This window comes from Myotis brandtii, unplaced genomic scaffold, assembly GCF_000412655.1.
Source record: "Myotis brandtii unplaced genomic scaffold, ASM41265v1 scaffold78, whole genome shotgun sequence".
NCBI classification, from domain to species: domain Eukaryota; kingdom Metazoa; phylum Chordata; class Mammalia; order Chiroptera; family Vespertilionidae; genus Myotis; species Myotis brandtii.
In genome coordinates this window covers 1218641-1219320 of record NW_005371131.1, presented here as the reverse complement: position 1 = coordinate 1219320, position 680 = coordinate 1218641, and the positions used below count along the sequence as shown (strand labels likewise).

The 680-nt window shown below is 66.0% G+C and overlaps 1 protein-coding gene across 1 annotated transcript in view; it reads right to left on the bottom strand.

The window, feature by feature from the left end:
- Positions 1 to 223: 223 nt before the first annotated feature.
- Positions 224 to 680, bottom strand: part of ELFN2 (extracellular leucine-rich repeat and fibronectin type III domain containing 2) — a gene marked incomplete at its 5' end in the record, with an annotated part of 3209 nt that continues 2752 nt past the window's right edge. The window contains one exon of the mRNA XM_005883270.1: positions 224 to 362. Within this exon, the coding sequence (XP_005883332.1) occupies positions 224 to 362 (139 nt within the window). The remainder of the gene's footprint in view (positions 363 to 680) is intronic.

The window sequence follows — 680 nt, the reverse complement described above, 5'->3', positions numbered from 1 at the left end:
GCTGCCCCGAGATCCCACGATGGGGGTCAGACAGGTCGGAGGTCGGGATGGAGGGGCACCTGCCTCCCCGCGGCTCCCAGGCATCACAGTTCGCGGCTGCCCCCCTGGGATGAGCACAGGTCCTGGGGACCCAGGGAGCTGGGGCTCGGGAGTGAGGCCTGCATCTGCGAGGCGGTGGGAGCTGGCCCCCCACACGGCTCAGACCCCGGAGGGAGCTCCCAGGCTACTTGGAAGACACGTGAAGGGGCTGGTGGAACGTCCCCGTGCCTCTGCTCTTTTCCTGGGTGCTGACGGGGGCGACGAAGGGCCCCCCGCATGATGCATCCCAGCCACAGGCTCTGAGGGCATGGCCATGGGGCTTTCTAGAAAGAAAAGGCACCCACTCATTCTCAAGTCCCCAGCCCCAAGAGACCACAGCTGGAAAGGGGTGGTGGGTGGATGGAGGATGGGAGCCCCAGGGGACCCACTGGGCTTCCGACTCTGACTCTAACCTGTCCCGTGACCCTGGGGTCATCACCTCCTTTCCCTGGGCCTCGGTTTCCCCGTCCATAAAGGAAGGAGACAAAGCCCGGTGTCCACCTGGCGCTACATCTCCTGTCCCCCAACAGGGGACCTCCCCCTTTGCCCCCAAACCTGTCCCTAGGCCCAGAGCCCCAGGCCCCACCCTCCTTGGGCCTCCT